Source organism: Perca fluviatilis, chromosome 1 (assembly GCF_010015445.1).
Source record: "Perca fluviatilis chromosome 1, GENO_Pfluv_1.0, whole genome shotgun sequence".
Lineage (NCBI taxonomy): Eukaryota > Metazoa > Chordata > Actinopteri > Perciformes > Percidae > Perca > Perca fluviatilis.
The window spans coordinates 23,720,801-23,746,293 of record NC_053112.1 but is presented as its reverse complement, the minus strand read 5'-3'; the positions used below and the strand labels follow the sequence as shown (position 1 = coordinate 23,746,293).

At 39.7% G+C, this 25,493-nt stretch overlaps 2 protein-coding genes across 4 annotated transcripts; one reads left to right on the top strand and one right to left on the bottom strand.

Moving 5' to 3' along the window:
- Nucleotides 1–262: 262 nt before the first annotated feature.
- Nucleotides 263–10,256, top strand: si:ch211-207j7.2. 2 transcript variants are annotated; one of them, XM_039804317.1, is made up of 4 exons: nucleotides 263–478; nucleotides 3,981–6,579; nucleotides 7,715–7,788; nucleotides 9,090–10,256. In XM_039804317.1, exons 2-4 carry the CDS (start codon nucleotides 4,047–4,049, stop codon nucleotides 9,183–9,185), a joined length of 2,703 nt encoding a protein of 900 aa, XP_039660251.1. In that variant the 5' UTR covers nucleotides 263–478; nucleotides 3,981–4,046; the 3' UTR covers nucleotides 9,186–10,256. The 2 variants fall into 2 exon arrangements, with proteins under 2 accessions (XP_039660251.1, XP_039660260.1); XM_039804326.1 differs by lacking the exon at nucleotides 7,715–7,788.
- A 4,462-nt stretch (nucleotides 10,257–14,718) lies between these two features.
- On the bottom strand, nucleotides 14,719–21,075 carry LOC120565434. 2 transcript variants are annotated; one of them, XM_039811267.1, is made up of 10 exons: nucleotides 20,948–21,075; nucleotides 20,355–20,503; nucleotides 20,099–20,255; nucleotides 17,982–18,263; nucleotides 17,865–17,888; nucleotides 17,579–17,680; nucleotides 17,432–17,462; nucleotides 16,955–17,004; nucleotides 16,744–16,778; nucleotides 14,719–15,066 (listed from the first exon to the last, which is right to left on the bottom strand). In XM_039811267.1, the coding sequence occupies exons 1-10, from the start codon at nucleotides 21,015–21,017 to the stop codon at nucleotides 14,968–14,970; spliced, it is 999 nt and encodes a 332-aa protein (XP_039667201.1). In that variant the 5' UTR covers nucleotides 21,018–21,075; the 3' UTR covers nucleotides 14,719–14,967. The 2 variants fall into 2 exon arrangements, with proteins under 2 accessions (XP_039667201.1, XP_039667285.1); XM_039811351.1 differs by having other exon boundaries at nucleotides 20,355–20,499; nucleotides 20,948–21,029.
- Between the last annotated feature and the right edge of the window lie 4,418 nt (nucleotides 21,076–25,493).

The following is a 25,493-nucleotide window of genomic DNA, read 5'->3' as shown; positions in this document are numbered from 1 at the left end:
GTAAATTACATCTTTTCTGTGATTTATACCAAAATGTAAAGAAAATGTCACACTGTTTGTTTTTCCCCCAGATATAAGAGGACAAAATTAAAGCGTATAGTGATGTAATCACCCCCTTACCCCTCTGGTACATTCTTTATTCAATTGCATTGTATAATAATTAATGTGTGTTGCTCACTAATTGGATTAGTACTATACATTTTCAAATCCACAACAATATGGTAAGCCTCAAGCACATGTGTTACATGTTTACAAGTGTGAGAATGGAATGCAAATGTGGGCGTGCACAATCGGTGTCCAGAGGGTGTTAGTGTGCCCAAGGGAGGAGATTCAGGCAAGTGAGCTGTAGAGCTGTGAGCAAAGAGATTCCTTTTTTGTTGATTAAACATCAGTGACATGAAACAAGAAACAAGTGTGCATTCTCAGAAATGAGAGTCATTTGTCATTGGAGGCCATCTTCAAAGCATTTTGTTAACAGGTATGTGCAACTAGATAGTCTATTATTCTGTAATTTACTCTGCTTTTGTTGAACTTTAAATTTTATAATACACATACATCCGTTATATTCCAATCAGGTAGAGAATTACTACAATAGAACTGTGGTGATTCCAAACAGCCAGGTATGTAGAGTTCAGATTATCCTGGTGTTACTTTTTGCCACAATGACTAAAGCATATCAAAGTAAGTGACTGTAAAATGTGCAAAGAACTATGTCAGCAACCATTAGAGAGCAGAAGAACGAACTCTAATTAGGGATGAAGTTGGCTGCAATTATTTAAATTAATTTGCATTTTTGTCAAATGCCTTAGGACACTGCTGATCCCCAAAAAAAGGGCAGGGTTTATTTGTAAGGCCTGCCGCAGATGTATTTTTTTTTGGTATATTTTCTTTTGATAAAGTGAGCCCCCTTTGTGGATAATGAGCAAAACATAAGTCTGTTATGTAATGGAGTTTTAATCCGCAATCTCTTGCAACCTCCCTTACCCAATGAGAGAGTTGGAGAACCTTTAGTTAAATTGTGCCAGCTGCCAGCAGAAAATAAAACAGAACAGCATGTCATATTAGATATATAATGCAGTTAGTTTGTTGAAGCAAATGCACATATGGGAAATATCTCATTAGAGCATTCCAGAGTTTATACCCAGAGTAGTCAGATTACATTAACATACCACAATATCAATGAGGGGATTGTTTCACTGCTGTAGCGTTGCAGGATCATTGTATTAATTAATTTAAGCTTATTAAAGCTGGGGTAGGCAGTTTTCTGGAAATAGGCAAAAAACCTGCCAGTATTGTGAAATGCAGCCCTCCTCCTGCCGCTCCCCCCTCTCTGTCCTCAGCCCCTCTATTAATACAGTGACCTGTGTGAGTACTAGTCATTCATTACAATCATCCCCATCATCATTGTGATACTGATGCCATTATATAGCTTTAACTCTATGAGAATAATCGTCCTGTTTTTACAAAGCGCTTTAAGATGACATACGGTCATTCAAGGGTCTAGCTAGCTACCGAAACATGAACTTTAATTAGCCACAGCAACTTTTAGCAACATTTTCTCTCCATCTCTGAAACGCTTCACTTTCTCCGAAATGACCAGATAATTTCTATGTCTGGAGTCTGTAAAGGTGCAGTATGCATAAAACTCAATCAATGATTGAGTCTCATTTAGACACAGGGATAACTTTGTGGGAATGCAAACTATCCCATTCCCCCTCCCACTCATCCCATGAGAAAACAGCCAGTCTGACAGCAGCCAGGGTACATTTCCTAATGGGTACTGAATAAAGTCAGTAGCATATTCAGAGTCCACTCTAATAAGCTGTTTCATCATGTAGACGTAGAACAATATACTAACATTTTTAAATATATGGTGAAGTGATAGCAACACAATTTTACCAATGACATCCCAAATACAGTGATGGTAAGCTAACCATAGTTGTTTGCAAACAGTGGCTGTCATAACTCTCTTGACTCACTGCTCTCATCCTAATTAACTCACATTAGGCCATGTTGTTCTGCCCTGGTGCCTACAGTACAGTACATGCTCTACCATAATTGTTATTACAGTGTTCCCAATTCGTTCTGCCATGTCATGCTGTCAGTCCTTATTATCTCTACATGAAGGAGGGGCTGCACTGGAACTATCTATCTAACTATCTATCTATCTATTGTATCTGTCCCAATTCATCATCAGAGACTGGTCATCCCCAGTGCTGTGATCTACATTCCCCTAATGATCAGTCACACTGTTGTCCAGCCAAAGTGGCTTGGCAAGAATCCACATGAATGGGAATGACAGTTTGTCAGGAGCCAGGGTGAAAGACAATGACGGAAGTGTTTTGTGTGTGTGTGTGTGTGTGTGTGTGTGTGTGTGTGTGTGTGTGTGTGTGTGTGTGTGTGTGTGTGTGTGTGTGTGTGTGTGTGTGTGTGTGTGTGTGTGTGTGTGAAATAACGAACAGAGAGACAGTGTGTGTAATAACAAAGAAGAGAGCAGCTGGACTTCTCTTTAGTCAGTATACCATGCGGACAATCCTATTGTTATTTCAGAGTGTGTGTGTGTGTGTGTGTGTGTGTGTGTGTGTGTGTGTGTGTGTGTGTGTGTGTTGTGTGTGTGTGTGTGTGTGTGTGTGTGTGACACTGAGCCATTCTCCATCCTGTAAGCAGATTAAAGAAAGGTGTGTTCAGCAGAAAACTGTATACGTTGCACAGTGGAGTAGAGTAGCTAGCCAGTCACAAAGTTACAAGCAGCCTGCCTGTCATACAATAACAAGAGCACTCAGTATCTGCCATTAAAAAAAGGTACGCACCACCCATCAACTGGATTGCTTTAATCTTGCACCAGCTATCATATACAATTCTTTGCACAAATACATACAGTAAATGGGGGACAAGTTAAAGGAAAAATACATAAAGTGTAATATTAAAGTGATGGTTCGGAGTAATTTCACCCTAGGGTCCTTTGCACCATGACCTCGAGCCAAACAACCCCCCAGAAGCTTATTTCACCTGGGTCGAACATTGGGCGAGTTAGCGTTATCAGCTGAATAGCTTAGTGCAGGCGCTTGTGGATCCAAGATTGTATCTTGTACATTACACCACTAATAATGCCCGAAATGATACCAAACTTCTACACTAGTACATATAGGTTATGCACTCAAAAAACAATGGATTGGAAAGTTTGTAAGTACACCAGGAGTTTATTTAAATAACACTTGCCTGCTGGCTTCTGCCCTCTGCTGCTACTGCTACCGGCAGTAAAACGAGTGCTTAGGGACGACTACAAATTACAACACCGAAAAGAGATACAACAAAAATATGTATTAATTTAATGCTTAAATAAGGTAATGTCTCCAAATGTACCTCAGTTATAACTTGTCTCCTGCTAGTTGTACTACAGCACTTTTAAAAAATAATTTCGGGCATTATTAGTGGGCTAATGTACACGATACAATCTTGGATCCATTTGCCTCTGCACTAAGCTATTTAGCTGATAACGCTAACTCGCCCAATGTTCGACCCAGGTAAAAAATGCTTCTGGGGGGATTGTTTGGCTCGAAGTCATGGTGCAAAGGACCCTAGGGTGAAATTAATCCGAACTATCACTTTAAGGTACTGGGCACTAGACAAGATGTAAAGCAATTGTTTGTATTATTCTTTATTTATTTTGTATTTTCAACATTTTCTTTAAAATATGCATTCCTTTCTACAAGTTGTAGCGTCGCAAGACTGAATAGGAGGTTGAATGAGGTTTAAAACAAAAAAATTAAAACAAAACACTTTGCATTTCAAAACTAATCCACACTAAATGTCACAGTAAATACAATCTGATAATTCCCAGCGCAGTAATATTAAAGCGAGTCATTTCATCTGCTTTGAAATAATGGGGTGTAAAATGGGAGGCCATGTTTGTTGTTCAACTCTGTTAATCACTCTGTTGTTCCCCCTTTCTCTTTTTGTGTTCCTGTGTTTTCACTCAGACTGACTGGCTGGAGGCCGAACATCCTGACTGCTCCAAATAGTTTTACATCAGCAGACTTGTCATCATGACAACAAAGCCCGTGGCCAGGCAGGAACAGGGTCCTGTCAACCCACTAGACGAGTGGGTTAATGACGTCTTGGTGCACGGTGAAGTGGGTGCAACCATAAGTCACTCCCATCACAACTCCTCACAACTGCGAGACAAAAAGGCTCCCAGGGCAGAACCTGAAGAGGACATAGACGCCCTGGAGCCTGGAGCTCGAGACCAAGCACTCCAAGAGAACCAGACGCTCTCAATAACCGAAACAGCTGATGCAAACAAATCGGAAAATCAGGAATCAACGAGAATTAGTCCGTGCGCCCCAAGGGAGACACAAGACATGGTGACAGACTTAGAACAAGTTGCCCAACTATCAGAAGCATTACAGGGTCAAGAGCAATCTGAAAAGTCGGTTGATTCATGTGAGGATGCTTTGCCACCTTCTCCTCCCCTCACTGCTTCATCAACAGGGGAATGCTTTGAGAAAGAGAGACTTTCCAGCTTAGAGGGGGAGGTGGCTGAGTGGATCAGTGATGCTGAGATCATGTCAGACCCAACAGAAGACATTGCGTCCCCTGATAGCCAGAGTATTCAAGAATGGCCACCTCTTCTTACTGAGCCAGTAAATAGAGAGGTAGATTCATCCTGTGAGGAAGTGAATGGACATGATATGACAACAGAGAAGAATGGCATACAGCTGAACCTCTCACCAGATGGTTTTGACAACAGTAAACCTGAAAATAATATGTCAGGGGCTGCAGCTGTTGGAATAAATTCAACTTCTCATCATTCTCCGTCTGACAGAAACAACTCAGATGATGTATATACGGTTTGCTCGCCTCCTTTTGCTGATGAAAGTGAGGAAGAAGAGGAAGTGAGCATGCATATTATGTCTTGTCAGCAGCAATGGACTGCACTAGATATCAGTGGCAAGCCTTTCAAACCCTCATATTCTGCTGATATTTCAGTTTCTACAGAACAAGACCGAACTTTAACCCTGGCTGCAGTTCCCTCAGCCAAACAGCAGAAGGAGCTATTGTCCATGAGACAAAGTGAACTTGCCCCCAGGGGAGCAAACCAGGAAGCTGCACAACAGGTGCTCGGCCAAAGTTTTTCACCTTTGTCTACCGTTGCCATGGAGCTGTCCAATCAGGGCGGGGCAGCTTCTCAGGGCTCTGGTTGTGTTGTAGCTGTGAGAAAACGGCACAGCAGGGCGGGGGAAAGGACAGAGGGAGAAAGCAAGCAAACAGGTGGAGAGGGAGGACAGAAAGAGAGTGGACTTGAAAGAAAGAAGGCAGTTGGGCAGAAACACGGTGGAGGACTGTTGACATTTTTAAAAACAGTCCAAACACAAGAGGTAAAGACAAAAAAACACAGCTTTGTGTCTTCTAAACACACCAGAATGGAAAGTGACTCCTATGATGATAGCCAGAGTGACAGTGGAGTTTCAGCGGACTTCTCCCCATGCAGCACTTTGGAGGGCAACACCATCTCTACAGGCACTCCAGCAGCTGTACCCAAAGAGACTCCCATTGAGAGGGAGATCCGACGGGCTATAGAACGTGAACACAGCCTGAGAAGGTCTAGAGGGCTTCCGAATCCACCCACTTCGCCAGAGTATGTAGACATCCCTTTAAGGAAAACTGTTCTCTGCCAGCCGATAAATGCTCAGTCTGAGAAGTGTCAAGGTAAAGACAGGCAGTTTGCAGGCAAGAAAATGCAGCATGAGATCCATAAGGAGGCCCAGAGGGAACAGGATCTGGTCAATCTTGGGAAAGTTCCAGGTTTCTATGACAAAGGCACTGTACGCCAAGTCAAGGAGAGGAAACAGCTTTTTGAGGTCTTTCAGAAACCCAGTGACTCAACTTTGACTCTGTCAGCCAGGAGTAAGGCCACGTCCTGGTCCTCTGCCAGTGACATTTCAACCCTGGAGAACCAGGACGACATGTCATCACAGGCATCCACCATAGGAGGCTCATATGTGGAGAGGATTCCCACACAGAGCCCAAACCTAGGAGGGGGTTTCACTTCTTTGACCCCCCGAGGACCGGGCTTCTCTGAAGGGACAGCCTGTCAGGTCATCATTCTAGAGAACAATCTGAGTGTCCCAGCACAGAAGCTCTACCACGTCAAACCAGAGGCAGAGCCCTTCACTGTAGTCGACTCAAGTCCTAACATCTCATCATCCAGGACAGAAGGACATGGTGGGATTAAAGTGAGAGAGCAGGAAAAGGAGGAGGAAGAGGAGGAGGTGACACCCAAGGAGAACCCCTTTTTCAAACTGCGCTCCTCAACAAATTTAGTCAAAGTGGAGCAAGACATCCGGGAGGCTCAAGAGAGAGAGAATGAGCTTCACAGGCAGAGGACCAGTCTGTATGGGGGTACAGAGGGTGCAAAAGGAGGGGGGGTAGGAGGAGGCGGAGGGGGAGGAAGAGGAGGAGAGAGGCCAGTCAGCACAGAAGGAAAGAGTCCCACATTGTCTTCTTCTTCACTGAGTGGACTGTCTGTTCCTGACTTACCTGGCTCATCATCCAGAGGGGGAACTAGACCCACAGCAGGTTAGTGTAGAGCTGAGTGCTAGAAATGAGTGTGAGCAGGGTATGATTGATTCTGCTTGCACCCACAAGCCCATACTGACAATTTGTTTGTGTGTATGGATGCTTCTGTGTGGGTATGTGTGTCATTTTCATCTGTGGTGAGATGATGAAAACCCCCAAAAACAGCCTTGCGAGCACATTATGTCATTTTTTTTCATGGTCAGTGGAAAACCTCGAAACAGTTAGCTGTTATGAGCAATAATTTTGCACTGGAGACCATAAGCTGGCCGACAAGAAAATAGAATTCTGTAACTCCACGATAAATAAATCACCTAGTCTGTCATATTAATTGCAAAAGCTGAGGTAAAGAAAAGTCCTGAGTCATAGCTCCACACTTTATTGTGTCAGCAGGAAAGGAGTGTGTTGGAAGAGTCCAATTTTGGGATGAAGCGTTCAAAAAGTGCATACAACTTTTTTTATTTTATGATCATATAGAGTTAGTGTAGAGACTCAAGACAAAAAAAGCAAATGTGAAATACAGTGCTGCCAATAAGGCATAATAAGTTATTACGTAATGTGCATCTCTTTCAACTCTTCTGCCATTGTACAGTATGCACTGTACTGTATAGCAGTCCGGAGTTGCTAACTAAATAATATATATATATATATATATATGTATATGTGTGTGTGTGTGTGTTTGTGTGTATGTGCGTGCCTGCGTGCGTGCGTGCATGCGTGTGTGTGTGTGTGGTGTGTAGTGTTAACAGGAAGGGCTGTATACTGCTGTATATGAACGAAAGGGTCACCAGTCATCTTAGGTTTAACAACTGTGTGACAAACCGATCAGGGTGTGCTACTACAGGACCTGAATGACCATGACTCAGTGTTGGGAAATGAACAATCATGTATTGTTTTGTAGACAATGAGATATGCAACCTTTTCATATTCCTTATTTTTTTTTTGTTTCTCTTTCACCAAGTTCATGTTCAATCAAACACATTTCTAGTTTCCTCTGCATGCCTCTCCTCTTCATGTTGACTCTTAATTTGATTCAAGGAGGCTTTATTGCTCACATTGTGAACAAAATCACATTGGCCTTATGGCTACCCTGCTCTTGCTCAACCTGCCCGCACACACTTTTTATTCTCTCTCGCAGCACGCCAGTCAGTTGGCAAGTTGGGCATGTGGCCCCCTGCCCAGGCTGAAGAGGAGAAGATTAACCAGCCAGAGGTGAGTCAGCGTTGCCAGTCATCCTATTGCAATTAAGTTTAACCAATACAATTTCCTTCATACTACTACTTTCTAAGACTTTCTGAAAATGTGACCGTGTGGAAAAACACCAGGCCTATAGTGACAGTATTTTTTGCTCTATAAAATGAAAACACCAACCCCAGCTATCTGGTACACTTGGTATAGGACATGAAAATGTAGGCAAATCACCTTCCTGAGTTTCCTTCAAATGCAGTTAAGAGGATATCAGGTTCCTCAATCACAAAGCTTCTTTAACTGAGAGTTCACATAAATTGCAATGTCGCTTTGGGGGTTCAGTTAGTCTTTCAGCAGCATGAATATGAATGCATGTTTCAAACTGCACTGGATTGTAGGTGGGTCCAGTGAAGAAAGGCTCTTGGGAGGATGTCAGCATCTCTTTTGCACCAAATATGGGCCCAAACATCTGATAACATACTGAACACACAATAAGGAGCTTATCTTTATAGATAATGGAAGAAGGCAAACAGCCCTGAGACAGAGAGGGTGGGAGAGTCTGTAGAGTGTGTTTGTGGGCGGAAGTGTGTGTGTGTGTGTGTGTGTGTGTGTGTGTGGTGTGTGTGTGTGTGTGTGTGTGTGTGTGTGTGTGTGTGTGTGTGTGTGCAGTCAATAGCGTAGACAATCCCACTGATTTCCGTTACCTGCCTTGTGGATGTTGCATCTCTTTGAAACTGTGGTATCTCTGATTAGAGTTGAGTGATGCTCCGTGGCTTTAGGTCTTTAATTCAGTTTGGCATTGACATGCTGGGTTTTAGCCACATACTTCAGTTTGACGTCAGCATTAAACGTTTTGCTGTCTTTCCTCTCTCTGCTTCATCTCTCTCTCTCTCTCTTTCTTCTTTCCCTCTCTGCTGGTTAGTTATCTGCACTCTGCACAGACCTGGTTCCTGATTAAAGTTCAGGAATAAATATAAGATTGCAGGAGAAATTGGCCTCAGTTTTTGACTGAGTCATTCCGAACATGGCCTTGGATCACAGTCGCATTAACCTCCCTTTGACTTACAGAACTAATGATGCTCATCCAAAGAGATGTCCTCTAGAGGAAATATATACATTCATCTGTCTCTTTTTATCTTTTTGCTCTTTTTTTCTTCCTGTTTTGGCTTATTGGACTCGTCTCCTGCTCCCACACATCTAATGTTTCTGCTCTTTAATTCTGTTTCTTTTTCAACACCCACTTTCACATGCAACTTTCTGTCTCCCTCCTCTTTTACATTGCAAATTGCAATCACCACTTACTCCTGTCCCGTCCTTTCACCCAGGTCCTCCAGAGTCCCCGGACCCCCAGACAGAAGACCCCTCTGGTACAACGCTGGGAGTCAGGTCTAGTCAACGGGCACAACATAGAAGACGACTGAGGAGACGTTGACAGGGCGTAACTGAAGGAGGGAGGAAGGTTACCAGAGACCTGTAGTTTTTTGAAGTGGAGGGCTGAAAGACTGTGAGATAAAAAGAAATGCAGTGTACGGAAATTGGGAGCAGACTAGAGGAGGGAGCAGGGATAAAGTGGAGGAAAGAGAGAATGTGAAGTGAGAAAGAGGTCAGGGATTGAGGCTACAAAGGGGGTCAGGAGGATTGGGAGCAAGGAAAAGGATTGGCGGTGGACTGAAAACCCTGAAGAGTCCTTCATCGAGGAGGAGAGAAAAAGAAGGAAGAGGGCCACCTTATTAGTGGATAAGCACTTGGCCTGTTTCTGGTGCTGTAAAACTCTGAGACTAATGAATGTAAAAAGGAAAAACAAAATAATAATACTGCACTGGTGAAAAGAAAAATGTAAATTTAGTAAGAATGGGATTTCCAAACTTTAATGAAGTTCTTAACCATTGGATTTTTTTAATATTAATGAAATGTTATTTCTTGATGAAAATAGATTGAGTGGTACAGTATCTAGCTAGAAAAATGATGTGTCATCACCAGTTTTTTGCCTCTAATAATGTCTCACACTGAGTTACTAGTTTATTACACCTGTACAATCTAATGCAATCCCATACAATATCCATGCAATAAATCCTATCTTTGTGTAGCTCAGTCTGTTCAGTTTTCATTGAGTCTATATCCTCGATGTTCCACTTCCGCTATTGTTCAGGTACCGCCGGAAAAAGAAAATTAATTTCAGCAATTATTGTATTTGATCACTTAATTAAGGTGTTCCTTTTGAACAGGTAACTCAGTGTATATAGGCCAGTGATCTGGATTATTACACAAGTCGTAATTCCTGAATAGCTACTTCTTTTGTTCATGCATCACTACTGAGAGCTGGACTATAGTGCAATGAGGCACCTTCTTAAAAAAGTGTTGATCTGGATTTCAGAGCTGAATGATGCTACATACTGTATTACACTCATAATGCTTAAATAATAGCTGCTCTCTATTGTTTAGATGTGTACCTTTTTTTAAATGATAAATTTGTATTTTGGAATGAAACTTGATACACATAATTAAGGTGTCTCCTTTATTGTCCTTTATTTCTCTTTTTTTTCTTCTTTTTTTGTACCTGACTGAGGCCGACATAATATGACGCTAATACGTTCAGTATTATTCTACTAACTCATATGCCACAGCAGCCTAAAATGAAACTAATTAAGGTGGGCTGAAGTCAATAATGGAGTCCTGTCAGTACAGTTTCTCTTAGCACCAACACTATGTTTGGGCCACAACACAAATGCCACTGATCCTCTGAACAATTTTCTGCTTTATGTTCTATCTTTATTTGGGTCCCTCACACTGTCAGTGGTCAAAGAGAAAATGTGTCACCATGGATACAGCTTTGGAAGAAGATGTAAGCTTTGCTAGAATTAGGCAGCATAAATGCCACCATAGACCATTGTGTGCGTGTGTGTGTGTGTGTGTGTGTGTGTGTGTGTGTGTGTGTGTGTGTGTGTGTGTGTGTGTGTGTGTGTGTGTGTGTGTGTGTGTGTGTGTGTGTGTGTGTGTGTGTGAGAGAGAGAGAGAGAGAGAGAGAGATCAGTAGACCACGCTTTAGTGACCTCCCAATCTCCTATGAATAATTTATCACCTTTTTCTGACTGGACGCAGCCCAGCAACATTGCCAGAACATTATTATTATGGTGGAGCTGCCGCAACATAAGTGCTCAAAATTATTAATAAGCTTTATTCCTCACTAGGAAACTCATATATAGAAACCCTCATATTGCCACATTGCCAGGTCTAATGGCAGATTACCAAAAGTCTTGGTATAACAGTAAATGATGTGCAGTCTGTCAACCTATTGAAAATATGAAAATGAACTACACACCCTACCAGACCAACAGCTTGGCACTGAGGAGAAGAGTTGTTATAACACACAGTATAGTTTCTGTTTTGTTATCTTGGAATAATTTCAGAGTCAAAGATCAAAGATGATTTTTTTATGCCCAGACAATCAAACATACAACTACTTTCCAAGTTCTCTCTCTCTCTCTCTCTCTCTCTCTCTCTCTCTCTCTCTCTCTCTCTCTCTCTCTCTCTCTCTCTCGCTCTCTCTCTATGATATCTAATCTGGCTGCTTTTGAGATCTGCTGATGCAAAAATAAACCTGGACACCTGTCTATCACCTGCTCAGCCCCAGGCTCATTTCCATTATATTTCATTATCACCATCTTCCAAAGTCCTGCTGATACAAAATCATCGTTTAGAGGATTAGCTGCTGCTCTTTTAAAAAACACAAACAGATATTCCGTCACAGAACGGAAATTTCAAAAGGAGAAAATACTGCCATTAGTATTATTGTCAGAAAAAATAGTATTTCAACTTAGCATGTTTCCTTAATATCTGATCATTTTTGGATTTATTACAGTAAATATATTACATATTGTGAACTAAGTGATTTTATTGTGGTATTGCTATTTACTTAAGTAAATGATCTAAATACTTCTTCCACCACTGCTTCGTTATTACAGAAGATGGCACTCAATGCTGTAGCAAGACCTTTATGACTGTAGTGTAATCATGGAAAACATACCCTTATGTACTTAAGTCACTATCCAATCACAAGTCATTCAGTCACAATTGTATGTGAGTCTCAATGTGTCATGTGTGTGTACATGTCAACAGACAATAAAAGAAATTCAGAGATTATTCTTTTGATTTCCTCATATATGGGCCTTTTGCATATCATAATGGTTCATGTGGGTGTGTGTTGTGTCGCTTTGATGTTCAAGAGAAGGGGGAATAAAATGGCAGAGCTGAGTCATAAAGAATAAATACACATTTTCATGCAGTAGGCTATGTGTTTTATTGTATGGAGAGGAAAAGAGGAGATATTCTAATTCACTGCAAACACACATCTCCATCTTTACATAGGATTGTGTCTAGTAATATGTTTTTTGTCTATTATTGAGTCTTAAAAATATATAGATATTCTTAAAACAAGTGACAAAAACATGGATTGGGAAAGTATCTGTTCCAAATCAGTCCATTTCTAAACCTTCCTAGAACTCAGATAATAGAAGAAATTGATTTGTTAACAAAATAAAATGGCTCTTAATCAATCAATGGTTCTTAAAGGTGCTGTAGGTAGGATTGCGATGATCCAGGACTTAGCCAAAAAATTTGAACATCAACAACTTCTCAGTCCCTCCCCACCTTTCTGCTAAAGCCCAAAACGGTCTCTTAAGCCCCTCCCCCCACAAGGGAGAATGAATGCGTGTGCATGAGCAGTGATTGACACGCAGTTAGACACACTTTTTTTTTTTTTTTTTTAATTTTTTTTTAAAATTTTAAAATTTTTTTTCTTTTTTTTTTTTTAAAAAAATTTTTATAAAATACTTTTTTTTTTTTTTTTTTTAATTTTTTTAATTTTTTTCTTTTTACATCAATTATTTTAGAAGGCTGTCTGCTAAATATTGTGTGTATTATAGTGTTCCTGTAAGCCACTGACAGGGAGGGTCGTCAGCAATCAAAAGGCCTTGAGCTAACGTTTCTGAAGTGGTCAGACAAATGGACAAAGACAGCATTTTTCTTGGTTGTAATTTATTGAAGATAATCACATGACACAATTTGCTACCCAACCTAAATCCTCACTTACTGTGTGAGTGAATTGCAACAGATTAAATTAAATGATGAACCTAAATCGGTTGCTAAAACTCCCATAGTCTTCAGATTCCAGCACACCCCTCCTATGCAGTCTCTGCATACACTCCTTTAGCTATCACATTGGAGACACGGTATGGGGTGGCTTTAAAAGGGTAATTATCATGAGTTATAGGATTGCCAATGTCATTTAATATCAACCTGACTCATAGTTCAGGGTGAGGCTGCCACAAGCCAGTGTGCTCTGGGTGCAAATTAAGGTGCCACTTGAATTCAGCACATCGCTCATGCCTCTTATCGTTAGTCTGCCTCTTATTCAAACAAATCAGACGAAAGCCATTATCTGAAGCTGAATATCTCCACTGTGTGTGCTTGTGCTTGCGTGTGACCGCACAGAAAGAGTAAACTCGGACATGACAAATCAAGCAGACTTTGCGATCCTTAAATAAATGTGTGTTTTCCTGTCCTCACATGTCATCTAGTTTTTTTCTGCGTGGACAAATGAATAAATAGATTTCTGCTACTGATAGAAAGCCCTGTGCTGCTAAAGAGGACAGTAAAATGTAATAAAACTCAGTACTAATATAGAGTTGGCTTTCAACTGCTTCCTGAAGTACACTGACAGCCCTTCTTTGCTGAATTACTGTCCTCCATAAAAAAAAAACACACACACAAACAGATGGGTGTTGTCTCTCCCTCCTGAGTCCTTTCTTACTTGTGCACAGTATTGATGTCAGCACATCTACTTACAATGTAGGAATGAAAAACTAATATACTGTAGATATGAGGGCTCAATCATAATGTCCTTAGGTTCCATGCTTCTCCCATCATCATATGGTAAAACGTAAGCTGCAGCACATATCAGCGGCTATTGCTTAACTATGGCTACACCTGGATTGCTCGGCTTTATGCACGTCAAAGTCACATTGTTCCACTAAACCTGTTTTGTCAATTATAAAGGAGAGCAACTTGATAAATGACACTCTTTAGGTCGTGCTGTACTGTAGGTGTGTTTTTCAAATAATATCTAAACAGTGCCCTCTGCAGAATATTTAGCAACACTACAGCAGGACAATTTCAGTAAGTGATGTTAGTTGTCTTTTCCTTCACAATCATTACCCACTGTGTCGCACAGGTATGCCAGAACATATTACATTTGTGAGATATATTATTATGTCCTGGCCCGGCCCCAGACTATATTTCTGAATGACTCTGCTCTTATCAACCTGCACACAGTCTGAGGTCCTCAGGCAGGAACTTGTTTGCTGCTTCTATCTGAAGCGGTAAGACAAAAACTGAACTTAACTCCTGCCTGATCAGTAAATAAATCAGTATGTCTTTCCAAATCACTTCTGAAAATGTTTTATTTGTGATCACCTTGTTTATTTAAGGTACTTTTTGGATTAATGCGTGTATGTAGGTTGGTATATGTACTAATACATATGTAGCATACATACATATTTTTACATTTTATTTTTTTCTTGTAAAGCACTTTGAAATTTCAGTTTTGATACAGTAAGTGCTACATAAATAAAGATTATTATTATCACCATTCCTATGTAACTGCAAATAAAAATAATGTTTAAAGCTCTGTATATTGTATAGTACTATGTAGTATATAGCACTACAAAATAAATTGCATAGTTAAGCCTAAAGATTATACACATTGATACAAAACAATCCATTAAGCAGCTGGTACTAAATTCTGTGACGTCTGGTCAAACTGCATCTGCTGATGAAGTTCCTGCAATAAGGACCTTGCGGTGAGATTGTTTTGTCATTTGCTTTTTTCTTAAGGTCAAGAATAAACTTTTAAGGTAAGCTTCAGGTGAGTTATTAACAAAACAGATACACACTTAATAATAATAATAAAATCTGTATTTAGATTCACTGGCTCAGTAACATGTAAGATCAAACAAACTTCATATCCTGTCAATTTTACTGCCACACATGAAATAGGAAATGAGGAAATAGCCTTTCCTGTCCCGCTGTGTAACTCCAACTGATGCTACATTGATAAACTACTCAAATAAAGTATAAACACACACAAACAGAGAGAAAGAGGGAGAAAGAGAGAGAGAGAGAGAGAGAGTGCAAAAACAAATATTTCTAATGGATTGGAGGGATCGGTGTTGTGAATGTGGAAAGCGAGTTCCTTAAAGGAGATCTGGAGCCTGTCTCTGTAGTTGTGTCGACACTGGCCCATTCCTGCAACATACACAAACACACAAGCTGTTAAAGATCTCAGCGTAATGTCATCTGTGACATACTCTACACATTCTGCTGTTTCCTCTTGTTCTAATTCAATCGTCACTTTCTCACTCTGTCAAAGTACCTATATTCACATTTCATAACAGACCAATGATGTTTCTGCCCGTGTTCCTAGATCCAATCAGTCTTTGGATGCTGCTCTTTAAATATCATTGCAATTCTGTCTTTCACACCTCCGAATCACCATGCCATTCCCTCCACTATGTCCACGGAGATTCAACAGAAAGTTTCCATCACACATATAAAGGCTTCACTCTTCAGCATCCAGACTCCGGAGAGATCCTGCCTATCACCCATCTTCATATGGGCCTAAGCTTAATGAAGATGCTTCACATCGATGGAGTCTTATCGCCAAAGGTTTTCTCTGTTGCAAACCTCAATAAATATTCTTATACACTTTCAATTGATCTCTAAGTTCAAAATCAAAGAAAACGGTTTCTTTGTTGTGCAGCGACAGCATGTAACAAAACAAGATATAATTGATAAAATACCCCCAAAACACCTGCCACTCTTGATCAAATTACTGCTCTAAAGTAAAAGGTAAGACGAAGACACTCCAGATCACTGCTAAGAATGAAACACATCTGATATAAAATATTCAGTTCAGATGTTTCATGATAGCAGGTATCAACTGGCGATGACAGCGTTCTGTCCTCTTACTGTAAGATGGCTGCTCAGTAACAGTGTGCAGAGAGAAAGAGAGCCTGGAGAGAGCCTTTAGTCTAATGAGAGCCCTTCATAGAGCTAATTTATCAACGCGATAACAACTAATTAGAGGCAGACCCAAACCTGGCGCTATAACGAGGAATATGTGTAGGTTGACAGTGTGTTTGGTGATTGGCAGTGTGTGCTTACACGTGTGTGTGTGTGTGTGTGTGTGTGTGTGTGTGTGTGTGTGTGTTTCTGTGTGTGTGTCTATGTGTGTCTGTTTACAGCAAAGGGATCAGGGAAGTTTACAGTTGTTTGTCAAATTAAATCTACAGAAGGAACATACTGTAGACCGCAGAAATACCACAAATACCTAAAGAAAAGAGGCGGACTAATGTCACAAAACTGCACATGATCGGCCTTATTTTGTGTCAAAATGAATATTATTGCTATTGCAAAGCTTAACATGCTTAAAGGATAAGTCTGGTCATATTCTATGTTTTTGTTATTGTCAAAAAATCCCATCAAAAGACCAAAACCAGCAATAAAATTATCCTACTAACAAGCGCTGTGCATCCAAACACCATCCTGCTACTGTAAATACTCAGAACACCATGCTTATTAATACACTGCTCAAAATTGTCTCAATAAATGTATTATTTACTCCATTTGTTTGCCAAGAACTGCTGTGTCCAGCTGTCTTAGATTTACAGTACATCTTCAGTAGGAACCAATGGGCTTGAGGCTGAGTGCCACAGGCACTCTGGGAAAGTCAGAAAGTAAAGAGAGGCGGACTATTGGTTGGTTCATGGGATGAACAATTACAATAACAAAAAGCCAGCCAGCCTCATCCTTTAAATCAAAGTGTTGTAATAGAAGGTACAAAGGTAAGAGGAAGCTAGTCTGCATAGTTTATAAATCACCAAATAATATTAGAAATTGGAGATTCAGATTATTCATAATTACCTCAGAGGGAAACCTTGTACGCCTGAGTGTAAGGTCTGCAAAACACAGAAGAAGAAAAACAAGCAAGCACAATATCAAGCAGTGGTTTGTATAAGTATATCTCTTTACTTCCATGAAACATAGTGCAGAACTAAAATTGCCTTGTAGAAACTAAAGGAATTTGAATGGACTGAATGGAATTAACAAGTCATAAATATGACCGTAAACTCACCAACAACATGGTCCTTAGCATGAACTTGAGTCCAGAACTGGGCTTCCTGTCTGAAACAGTTCAACACAGCAACATGTTTTACCACAATACCAATTATGCAATGCACTAATGCATTTTATGTACAAAGTTATATGAAAATCAACTTGATAAACCCAGATCGGAGCTGTGTAAAGGCAAGCCATAATGTGTAATGGATATTCTTATTGTGAGAGAGGGATCAATAAAGTGCAGCAACTTTTCTCTGTTGGCCATTATACATTTTAAACTATATCATATTCATGCAATTTCTGAGCAATTTTAGGGTATATGTTTTAGTGATCCATTTGTTTAAAACAGTTTGTTATGTTGCCAACTTGAGAAAAATATTTTCAGTTGCTCATGTGTCATGGCTGTCTCGCTTGTTTATGGTAACTTTAGGAAGACAAAATTATTCTGGATAGACAAACAGGGATTTAATGAGCACTGAAAAGACAATACCTTTTCTTCTTTTCCTTGGCCGCAGCTTTAACTTTAAGGGATTGTGAAAAGAGAAGAAAGAGAGGAAATAATAAGTTTCACAACGGAAGACAATCACGGCCCCGTGAATGTATCATGTGAGAAAGCAGAGATTCATGTGTAAAATACCTTTCCTGTGTGCCACCACAACCACGAGTGCCACTGAGCAGATTAACAATACCACAGCGGAGAAAGAGCCCAGTACGAGAGGCCAGTCCACACCGGACAAATCTGCAGACATTTGTTTATTTGTTTACATCGCACTGGCATTAATGTGAGATATATCAATATTTGTATTCATGGTCACTGGAGTAGAACTACAAGACTGTCACTTCTTTTGTCTTTTACTCCCTGCCACTCAAAATGCATAATATAAAACTACATATGAAATAATGACACATTTTTGCAGGTCTACCTGTTGATGATGGAGGAGGAATTCCTGAAAGAAGAGAAAAGCACCAAACAGTCACATTTTGTGTTAAATTACGCTCTAATAAAAACACACACATATAGTACAACTGTAAATCTGCACCTCTGGTTACAGCCAACGAGCGGCTGCGCTCAGAGCTGCTCCATTTCCTTCCCAGGAGGACATCGTACTGGCACTGGTAAAAAGCCACTGGACTGTCCTGGACAGGCACTGGGAAGATGGCCTGATGGTCGAGCAAGGTGGCATGGTGAGTGGCAACAGGAAGTTCAATATCAGCCAGGTAGAGGGAGAACACAGCACCGGGGTAAGCAGCAGAGCCTGTGCAGAGCAAATGCCACACGTCCATCTGCTGCTGGACGACAAGGGTGGGAACTGGCAATGCATCTAGCAACAGACAAAATCAGAGGAAACATTAGTCCGAGTGAATGGTGCTGACATATATCTCAGTAGGCTTTACACTGTAGGCTATATATATATAAATCATGTTTCTAGATTGGATAAATTGGTGTTATAGTTACAAGTGAAATGATTACTCGATAAATTGATTAGTCATTGAAGAGAAAATTAATCTGCAACAATTTTAAAAATCAATTAATCATTAAAGTGATCTTTAGGCAAAGCATTCACTAGTTCCAGCTTATCAAATGTGAATATTTGCTTTTGTTTTATGCTACAGTAAACTAACTTTTTGGGGTTTTGGACTGTTGTTCAGACAAAATGAGCAATTGGACTCAGTGATTGGGATGGTTGGCATTTTTTGCTGTTGACTGACATTTAAAAAACATAATATATAGATTAAAAAAACATTTACTAGCTGGAGCCCTAGTTAAAACATTTTCAAATTGTAATGAGCACTAAAACACTTGCCATTCAATGCAACATTTATCTCCTTTGCAAATGTTATTCATGCATACAGTAATTAATTCAAATAACCAGAATACTTTTCAGAATGCATCATAATAATAGTTACAATAATCCCTAAACACAAAACAGAAAAAAAACATCCCATAACAATAACATAACAAGAAAAAAATAATATGATTGATTAAAGCCCACATAATCTAAAGCAAGTTTATGAATGTAAGTCTTTAGTAAAGATTTAAAGGAAGTCAATGGAGTAACAAGGTGAACAACACAGAGGCTGTTCCAGAGCTTGCAGGCCCTGAGAGTATAACATTGTGTGACACCCTCACCTGTAATAGTGATTTGAACCATATTGCTGACAGTTGAATTGACCAATCCCCTTTTTTTGGTGATCTGGTAAAGGCAGGTATACTCGCCCTCCTCTCCTCCCCTAACTGGCCCCACAGTGAAGACTCCTGGCTGGGGTTCAGGGTTTGATACCTGACTAGCCTGAGGCTGGAGGATAACAGATGTTGCCCCTGTTTGTACAGTGGCCCTCAGCAAAAGGAAGGTCACTGGTTTGTTGTTATTGACAGACTGGGACTGAAACTGGTTCAGAAGCGGGATTGAGCAGCTGAAGGATAGCATCTCTCCACGTTTTAGCACACCAGTAGAGGGATTCACAGACAAGACTGGAGGAGGGAAAGAGGGCATGGAGCGAGTAGGGACAGCATCTGGACAGTACAGATGATAAAGAAGCAATTGTCTCTATGTTTTTGCGGCCTTATTACTTTTACATATTCGTTCTTCCTCACAAAACCTATGTAAACCCCAATGCTATCAACCTTGGTTTGCCACTGTTGCTAGCCAAATTTCGGTCTGTCACCGCCAACAGTGGAAGCCAGTACACATTGTGTTTGATGCTTTTGTGTGTATGTGTGGGTGTGTGGTTTCTATATGAAGTGCAGGATGTAACTACCACTCCACACACCCACAGAGCGGAGGACAATAAGAGACCACAGAGAGCACCTGCATGCAGCAGTGTGTTTTGGAGGTTGGAAAGGAGCGGATGGGAGTGTTTATTATTTTATACCACATGTAGAATCACTACTGGGTGCAGAGTGAACAGATTGACTCTACAAACTCTTTTGTTTCTCTTCTAACAAGATGTGGAGCTACAGCCCATAAACCACATCTCCTCTCTGCTTTGTTCTCTATATGAGACCTGTGTCTAGATTGAAATACAAAATGTCGTGTTACCAGAGTAAAAGCTTCCATCAAGAAACTGAGGGTTAAATCTGATTTTTAAATCAGTCACAGGCACAATTTCTATAAAGATATGCATTTAAAAAAAGAAGAAAAAAACATAGACACACCTCTTGTGTGCTCCAGCTGCAAATAGGGACTGAAAACACTGTAATGACCATCCTGGTCCTTGTACAGACAGCAGAAGAGTTGGACTGAATCCCCTTCCTTTACCCTCACAGTGAACTGAACCTCCTCAGCACCAGACTGCAGCTCCTGAGAGTCCACCTCAATGAACGAAGAGAAATACAGAGAATAATAAAACCACAGGAGCCCAGTGATAAGACAAAACATCCGAAAAAATACATAATCCTTAAAAAAAAGTACCTTCTCTCTAGTTCGGTACAACATGAAATGAACCCCTCGGTGGCCCTCTGGGGCACGGCAGACCAGAACCACTGAGCTCTTTGACCTTGAATAGATGTCAAGTATAGGTGCAGGAAGAGGAGGAGAGGAAGTAGAAGCTGAAAGCCTTCCTAGACAGTAGAGAGAAAAGTACAACATACAGCAAGAATCAGATGAATTTGACATATTCCTTTTGAGGTGGAGCAACAGTACAGCTGTGCAGCAGGCATGTAGAAACACTGCTGTTATTGCTACATGTGGTGACGCTCGTTTTGTACCAAACCGGTGATTGCAGCTAATCAGAAAATTACAATGCGACATGAAACTCAAAATGGAAATATTGCCTGTAACTTCAATATTTAGTAAATTTACAACAAACATAATTGTTTGTGTTAATGATTATATATGTAATGGCAGTTTTATAATTGTTTACTTCTTCTTTAACCCCCCAAAAATCTGTGATTAGATAATTCTAGTGGTAATTGATAGTGTGTTTTTTAGCTGTAAAACAAAACAAAAGAAATAACAATAAGAATAATGTATTTAGAAACACCTCTAGTACATATGATACTTACCCCAAAGTTGTAGAGAAGTGAATAACAGAGTGTACATCCAGAGTGATTGTCCACCACTAACAACCTGCATCTTTGACACAAGAAGAAGACTGAATATAGTATAAAAGCACCTAAAACCATGGGCTGCTCTCTCTCTCTCTCTCTCTCTCTCTCTCTCTCTCTCTCTCTCTCTCTCTCTCTCTCTCTCTCTCTCTCATCTGTTTTCTTAATACACATCACATCCTCTTGAAGACAGAACGATTGGGGGAAGTTGAACCAGTAAACACACTTCCTTTTTTGGAGTCCACTGGTCGGGTGTGTGATGACAATAAATAGCAGGGCTGTGTCTCAGTAACCCACAAAATATTTCTGTGTCAGCACATTAATCGAGACGAAGCATGTCATCTGGTGCCATAGGATGCGATGTGCTTGATAATCAGTGGAAAATACATTCACTCAATTATTGGGAACACCACCTAAATTAAGATACCAATATATTATTTCCATGGCCTAGACAAGTTCAATCAACATTGGTAAACATGAGCTACTCTCTCTCAAAGCCATAGGAGTAGGCTAACACGTCTCAAACGTGTGATGTTATCAAGTATAAAGTCTGGAGCTGCTCCATAGACAATGATTAGGAGACTTTGTGGACCCACAGAATGTTTGTTTTCTTTTTATATTCCCAAATGAGTTCTATTCTATTGTAGTGCTCTCAGTTCTGAAACAGAAAATGTTCCCATATACTCAGAAAATTCCCCTGGGTGCTCTCAGTGTCATCTATAAACATCTTTTCCGATTCATCATCCCTAAGTCTGTGGAGCAGTTCCACACTTTATACCTGATGACTTCACATCTGAGTTTTAGCACTCTAGTTTTTGGATTTGGGAGAGATTTGTTCATGTCAAATATTTTTGTACTGTATAGGAATAACATTTACTGTATGCATTTTGAAAATGGGGGTAGTTCCCGTTTAAGTGCAATTTTGAGGTATACTACTTGACTAGTATTTCCATTTTTCATTATTCTACTCCTCTACATTTTGGCAGCCAAAATTTAGTACTTTTTACTCAACTACATTTATGTTAAAACACAAGTCACTTTGCAGATTCACAGTCACACAAGCCAGCAGTATGTAAAGTAGTTGAAATTAGCCCCACCTTGCAGCTGCAACATTAATGAGAAAGATGTAACCTTGTCTTATTAGTATATTTATTTCTTACAATGAAAATGTCATATTGTGCAAATCTAGGATTTCATTTTCTGTAATGTATCAATATATCTTCTAGAAGATTATTAAAGAAATAGTGTCATGAAATATTGTCATGATGATGAAGCACGTAACTGCCTTTTTGTTTCTTCATTGATGAAAATCTTTATACATTTTAGTTGATGTTATAGCTGTTATGTTATTGTTATTGTATACTAGCATAGATCAAATGAAGAGTATAGCCTACAACATGTTGTCAGCAAACTTGCCTTTTGTTTCTAGAGCTTGATGGCCCAAAAACAAGTTAGAGTCTACGCAACCGGCAGTTCTATGTTAACGCGAAAAAGAAGTAGACTTAAAAGTGTTGGAAAGGTTTGAGTCCGCTGCGTGTGCAGATGATGGGAGAAAACAAGAAATTGCATAATAGAGACCAAGAATTAGGTCATTAAATGATGGAACAAGATGTTTATAAACTATATAAACAACTCCAAACTTGAATCTCTGTGAGACAGAAGTATTTTATTTTGCATAAAAGAGGGACCAGAACTGAAGCCTCGAGGAGAATTAAAGTGTGCATTATAAATCTAATTCATCTCAAGGTGGTAAATATTCTTAAAGAGGATAAGGGTACAGCTTTAAATCACATCAGTCATGGAACATTACTCTGGCAACTTCCACTATAGCACCCGACAAAATAAAGAGTCATATTTCATAATGAATTCATCAACTCGTTCACCTACTCGTGTTTTATTGACAGGGAAGTCAGTTTTAATGTGGAGGAGTTATAAATTTAATCGCAAATGCAGATCCTTAAGGATGGCCTGCCTATAATTTTTTATTTAAGAACCTTCTCTTATAAAGAGTTATCAGGTGCAGCAACATTTTAAAACCTTTAAAACACAAAGTCACATTATCTTGCTTTTAAGGAAACTGGGTTTACAGGACAACATTAAAACACTTTTTCTTTCTAGAATCTCTTCTAAGATTAATATTTTGTGTGTGATTCCCACCCAATATACATACAAATATGTACAGTGAAGGATACACAATGACGCATGTCAAATACAGAAGAGAATAACTAGTGGCTACTGGTGAACTGGTGGTATATTTTTGAGGAAGAATTGTTTTAAATGTAACTCTGGGTACTCCAAACTGAATAACACATACAGTACATCACCATCATCTTTAAAATCCACCAGGAGACAATCTTCAGCTTTAAGACCAGAAATACAAAATTGATTTTTAACATAGCAAGTTGTGGGTTAAATCTCAGTATAATGATTCCTACTATTAGCAGTACAATACAAAATAGGGAGACAGTAGTGATTTTACATCTGGTCCTTGCATGTGATCAAGGAACAGTTACTTTCCATCCCACTAACTTATTAACAGCATCCACCTTCCATCCTGCGTGTGAATCTGTCTCTGATATGCTGTTAAAATGAAAGTGTATTGAGAAATACAGCCATATGCACAAATGCCACATGCCTCTACATATATTGTATAAAATGAAGTTGCATATTAAACTGGGCCCACAATAACATGTAGGGCGGCCTATAGCCTTTATACATAGCCTTTTTGCATAGCCTTTTTGCATAGAATACTAAGCTATTAAAATGGCCTAATAATTGTTGGCATGATTTTAGAAATCATGTTTAAATATTAAAAGAGGAGTTAATTCATAAGTTAACAGAGGATTAATTCATTAATTAACTATCTGGTGATGGCTATGACTTACCTTACGCCAGTAAGCCTATCATCAGTGGGGATTTATATTTGCTAATAATAGGACTTTTTAATCTTTGAAAAAACTTTCAAAAATTAACAATAATTTGGCAGCCCCACTTTATTGACTCTGAGGACCCCCTAGTCCCGGACCCCCAGTTGAAGATCCCTGCTCTAGTGCCATCAGATGATCAAAGTTTCAATTTTTCCTGTGAAATATCTACTTGCTCAACCCGGTCTCACTCGAAAGCGTACAAATAAAACGGGTTTACAGCCGTGCAATGTGTACGCCAAAGTGAAATTCTTTGTGCATTACATACGCGGAGCGCTCCAATTGAAGTAAGGGAGACCGGTGCGTTTTATATGCACGCAGCTCGCGTCACCACATTGTGTGTTATCGCTAGAACAGCATCACACACAAAAACATAAATATGGTTGGGTTTAGAAAAATAATGCAGGGAAAGGCTTTAGTAACACAAGAAAGTCACAAAAACACACTAATAAACGGTTGAGTTTAGGGAAGAAACATTGGGGAAGGCTTAACAAAAAAACACAACAAAGTCGCAAAAACGCGCCACATAAACACGCTAATAAACATCCTAACAACAACAAAAAAAACACATGCTGAAAAAAAGTCCTGTGTTTTACCCATCCACCACCCCAACCAACCTCCTTACGCGGTCCCACGTCCCTTTATACTATAAACGCAGTGGTTTCCATTACTGTAATTGGAGCGCTCCACGTATCTACTGTACGCACAATTTTACTTTAGCGTACACATTGCACGTATTTCACACGTATAAACCCGTGTTATTTGTACGCTTTTCAGTGAGAGTGGGCTGACTTGCTGGAAATGCACTACATTTTAATTTTGTACAGACATTCATGGCACCCAGACAGTTTATCCTAATGACTTTGGTGGACAAATACTCACACTTGCAAGAAATGTCTTGGATGGACTGCATGAAATGTGTTACACATTGATGTCCCCATAGAAGTTGTAACTGTATTGGTGTTACCCTGACTGTCCCTCTAGCAATACCAACAGGTCAAAAAAGGTTTGTCCAAATCTTTGGCTCATACAATCCTGCAAAAAAAAAAGACATTCCCATTAGTTTCAGTACTTTGTGTTTATGCTAATTATCTAATGTTAGCATGCTAACACGCAAGATAATGATTGAACATTATTCCTCCTTATTCCTCCTTACATCAGCATGTTAGCATTGTCATTTTTATTGTTAGTATCCTATGCTATAGCATTTTGCTAGCTTAGCTGTAGGTCTTGGGTGAACAAGATATCAGAGCCTACGTTTTTATTCACACACAACTTTTTACATGCATTTCAAAAGAAAAGGTCAGTTAGAGTAATGACCTTTTCTTATGATTTGTTTATTGTGCTAAGGTTTGTTGTAACAGCATGCAGGACAGGCTAACCTCTACATATATATATATATATATATATATATATATATTATATACAATTGGCTAATAGGCCTATATACATACAACATTGGGTATGATAAGAACTAAAGATGACAAACTGACTGGGAGGTGAGGGATTTAGTGGACTTCTATAACGTTACTTTACTGATATGGTTACATTGCTGTGCCTCCGGTTTGTGACTTGTCCTC

Bases quoted from the DNA above. Each gene is read 5' to 3' on its own strand.
- si:ch211-207j7.2 (XM_039804317.1), top strand. From the start codon at position 4,047: ATGACAACAAAGCCCGTGGCCAGGCAGGAACAGGGTCCTGTCAACCCA. The intron at 6,580-7,714 runs GTTAGTGTAGAG...TCTCTCTCGCAG, and splicing joins GGGAACTAGACCCACAGCAG to CACGCCAGTCAGTTGGCAAG. The intron at 7,789-9,089 runs GTGAGTCAGCGT...CCTTTCACCCAG, and splicing joins AGAAGATTAACCAGCCAGAG to GTCCTCCAGAGTCCCCGGAC.
- LOC120565434 (XM_039811267.1), bottom strand. From the start codon at position 21,017: ATGCAGGTTGTTAGTGGTGGACAATCACTCTGGATGTACACTCTGTTA. The intron at 20,256-20,354 runs GTACTTTTTTTT...TCGTTCATTGAG, and splicing joins TGTACCGAACTAGAGAGAAG to GTGGACTCTCAGGAGCTGCA. The intron at 17,463-17,578 runs GTATTTTACACA...AATCCCTTAAAG, and splicing joins TGTGGTGGCACACAGGAAAG to TTAAAGCTGCGGCCAAGGAA.